We start from the raw sequence: 4,051 nt of genomic DNA on the forward strand, positions 1-4,051 counted from the left end.
AGAGGGAAGTTTCCAGACACAACATCCCATACACGTGGCATTCTCCTTTTGGATTAAAATCTCTTCTTTTTTTTTCTTTTTCTTTTTTAATTTGGTAACCAAATCTGACAAATTCTCATTAAATAATAACAACTTAGAAACCGTTGGGTTTTTATTCTAACATGACTCCTCTCCGCCTCTTCAACGTACTCCTTAACCCTCTCTCCATCTCTCTCTAAATTCTCAGACAAACCTCTCTGAAACCCTAAAGTGGCGCTTCCGGCGGAGCCGCACTCCGGCCCCGATTCGGCTAACCATCCGGATCACACCGATTTCAAATTCAATTCCGAGATGGAGTCCCTCCCGATCCCTCCTCTCGACCCTGAATTCTTCTCATCGGACAACGGCTTGGCCTCCGCCGCCGTCCCCTCGGATGAATTCATGTCCGATCTTGGCTTCGGGTTTGGTCCCGATGACAATTGCGACTTCGAGCTCACTTTCGACGACTTGGACAAACTCTACCTGCCGTCGATGACCGAGGACTTCCTCCTTACCGAGGGATTAGATGCCGGTGCGGCCGAGTCTAATTCGGGGTCTCCGGAATCAGGTAGCTCCGCGATTTCGGTTTCTGGCGATGATAAGGGGGGTCTGGACGTCTCCAGGTTTCTGAATTGTCCTGCGTCATCGAATGAGTGTTCGGAGAATTCTGGTGGGCCTGCGTCGTCTCAGGGCTCTGGGATTTCCGAGGCGGTGGACTCGCATTCGGGCAATTCGGGTAATTCTGTTACTGTTTCTTCCAATGCGATTTGCAGTTCAGATGATGAGAAGGTTAAGGTGGAGGATGAAATGGCGAAAAATTACCTTGTGAAGAGGAAGAAAGATAGCAACGACGGCAACGTGGAGCCAAGAAGTGCCAAGTATCGGAGGTCAGACAATAACAACAATTCTGCTTCTGTGAATGTGGGTGCAAATGCGAACGATGAGGAGGAGAAGAGGAAGGCGAGATTGATGAGGAACAGAGAAAGTGCTCAGCTTTCTAGGCAGAGGAAGAAGCATTATGTGGAGGAGCTGGAGGACAAGGTGAGGGCTATGCATTCCACTATTACTGATTTGAATAATAGGATTTCTTATGTTACGGCCGAGAATGCTACTTTGAAGCAGCACTTGAGCAGCGGTGGCACCATGTGCCCGCCACCGCCACCACATTTAGGGATGCACCCGCTTCCTCCCATGCCACCGATGGCTTATCCATGGATGCCATATTCGCCCTATGTGACGAAGCCACAAGGGTCCCAGTCCCTTTTGTTACCAATTCCTAGATTGAAATCCCAGCAGCCAGCGGCTGCGCCCAAGTCCAAAAAGTCGGAAAGTAAGAAGAGTGAGGGTAGAACTAAGAAGGTTGCTAGTATTAGTTTTCTGGGTCTGTTGTTTTTTATCTTGCTTTTTGGTGGGCTTGTTCCTATGGTGAATGTTAACTTTAGTGGTGTAATGGATAGAGGTTTTGGTGGGTCTTCTTATGTTCGTGATAGGTTCCATGGTCAAAACAGGGGGAGGCTTTTGAATGTTCACAGTCATTTGAACGGATCTGAAGAAATTATATCGTTGGGCATATCTGGTGGGAAATTCGATGTCTCTAACAAAATTCTTCATGAGAGGGGTCATCATACAAGAAATATGCCGAAAGAACAAGGGTCACGACCAGTTCCAGGTTCTGATGAATTTGCTCGTCTGCACAATACTAGTAGTGAGCCACTTGTGGCTTCTTTGTATGTTCCAAGAAATGATAAGCTTGTCAAGATTGACGGAAACTTGATTATACATTCGGTCCTGGCCAGTGAGAAAGCCATGGCTTCCCATGAGCCTTTTGAAAGGCAAAATAGTAGAGAGACTGGTTTGGCTGTGGCTAAAGATTTGGTTTCAGCATTAGCAATTCCTAAACCGGGAGGGAACAGAGGGATTCATGCTCCCTTATACAGAAATTCTGCTGGACCACACAAGGGTCTCACAAGTGGTTCAACTGATGTTCCAAAGGATCGTATGAAGTCAACTTCAGCTGATGGTAAACTGCAACAGTGGTTCCGTGAAGGTCTTGCGGGTAATAACATTGCACCTGGTTTCTTTTTTTGTGTTTGGTTCTGTATATGTGCACATAGTGGATGCCTAACACGTTTATGGTTGGTTTGTTTTTTGACTATTTGCCATGCATTTTCATTATATCAACAAGTGAAGTCGAAATTATTTTCATCAGTGTTGGTAATAGTTGTGCAGCTAAGTTTGAGGGGACCTATTGGTAGTTCGTGGTAAATATAAGTTTAGTTTAATCATGCTAGTAAGGAAATATCACTTGGGTAGATGAATTGTGAGATGAAGCTCTTGTTTTGAGTTTTCTTTTGAATAGATAAGTCATGAGCTTTGAATTAGGAGAAATTAGGAAAATTGACTTTTGTTTGCAGTAGGTATAAAAAAAATTGTGTGAGGCTATGAGCCAGTTTCTTTGATCAGTGACATGATTAATCTTGCACCTGACTGTTTTGAAAAAGTCGTTATGAGCCTGGACCAGTGTGTTTTGTTGGTACATGTGTGATGAGATCTGGATCCATTTTCCAATTACAGCTACTTGTCAAGTAGTTAGGGTGTTGAGCATATTGTTAGTGTACTTGTATGGGTTGAAGGTCGATTTTATATACTTAGATTTGAGCTTTAACTATGCTTGAAAGTATGTCTGACAGTTTATTCATCCTTGCATCTCTTGTAAGTCTTAGAAATTGTGGACATCAAATCTAAAGTAAGCTTATTGTCGATAGTAATAGTAGTGCTTCAGACACATACCTACTTACACTTTCAGATGGGTATCTTACATATAGGGGTGATTAGCTTCCCTAGTCATCCTCTGGTAAATTCTATATATATATATATATATATATTAGAATTTTGGACACAAAACTACCTACAACCCCAAATTGAGATACCACAGATAGAATCCTACTATTCTTTCTGTTCATTGTACTATGTTGCTTTTTCTAGTATCCTAATATGTTTGCTTTAATTCCTTCTGTTCATTGTACTTCCTTTGTCGGTGCTCACATCAAACACTTTGATACAAACTACATTATTGATTTCTTGAATATTCTGCAGGACCAATGCTGAGTTCTGGAATGTGCACTGAAGTATTTCAGTTCGATGTCTCAGCTACTACCTCTTCAGGAGGTATAATACCTGCATCTTCAGTTTCGAATGTTTCTGAAGACCGTCAGAATACTACAGAGCTGAACAGGGGGAGGAACAGAAGGATCCTCCGTGGTCTCCCAATTCCCCTTGCTGGATCTGGTCATAACGTCACCGAAGAAAATGTGAAGGGAAATCAACGGAACAGCGCCCTGCCCGGTAATAGATCGGTTTCTCCCATGGTTGTCTCTGTTCTTGTTGATCCTAGAGAGGCTGGTGATATTGACGTGGATGGCATGATCAAGCCGAAGTCACTTTCTCGAATTTTCGTTGTCATGCTTTTAGACAGCGTGAAATATGTCACATACTCGTGCGTGCTCCCTCGATCTGGTCCTCACCTGGTGACTACTTGAACATGGAGAAGCGGCTTTGGAGTTTTGAATGATGACGACAACTATATCTACTAATTCTAGAAGCTCCCCCCTCCCCCAAAAGAAAAAAACACAAAAAAAAAAAAAGGCCAGTTTTGTATATAAACAGAAGAAGAATTGATTGCCCGTATAAGAGAGGGCTTTAACTTACTGTGGAAGGTTTGGTTGTATGCCCTTCCTGTGTTAGGAAACATGTTTCAGAATAATTATCATTAGCTTGCGTGTGCACGCATATGTTTCGCTCTGTGTTTTGTTATTGATGATGATGAAAAAGTATTTTCGTAGCCATTTCTGAAGGAACACTTGTGGTTCTCAAGTGCGAGGACGGGAGGACGAGGATGAATTACATCGTCGTCTATTGCCTCGCATCGAAGTGGAACTATATAAATTGAGTTGCTGGATGGCAGAAACCAACCCTTGAAAATATGTAGGACTGGGAATTGAGACGTGAGGGTTAGTTTGGTATAGCTGTTCTT

The 4,051-nt window shown here is 43.1% G+C and overlaps 1 protein-coding gene across 1 annotated transcript; it reads left to right on the forward strand.

Moving 5' to 3' along the window:
• Positions 1-246: 246 nt before the first annotated feature.
• Positions 247-3,863, forward strand: LOC103945494 (bZIP transcription factor 17; the record flags this gene model as incomplete). The annotated part of the gene is made up of 2 exons (XM_009356063.3): positions 247-2,074; positions 3,115-3,863. Coding segments are annotated over 2 exons (2,271 nt in total), but the record flags the coding sequence as incomplete, so codon positions are not given.
• Between the last annotated feature and the right edge of the window lie 188 nt (positions 3,864-4,051).

Source organism: the organism of the source record quoted next, unplaced genomic scaffold (genome assembly GCF_019419815.1).
Source record: "Pyrus x bretschneideri cultivar Hongxiangsu unplaced genomic scaffold, Pyrus_bretschneideri_v1 Contig52, whole genome shotgun sequence".
NCBI lineage: Eukaryota > Viridiplantae > Streptophyta > Magnoliopsida > Rosales > Rosaceae > Pyrus > Pyrus x bretschneideri.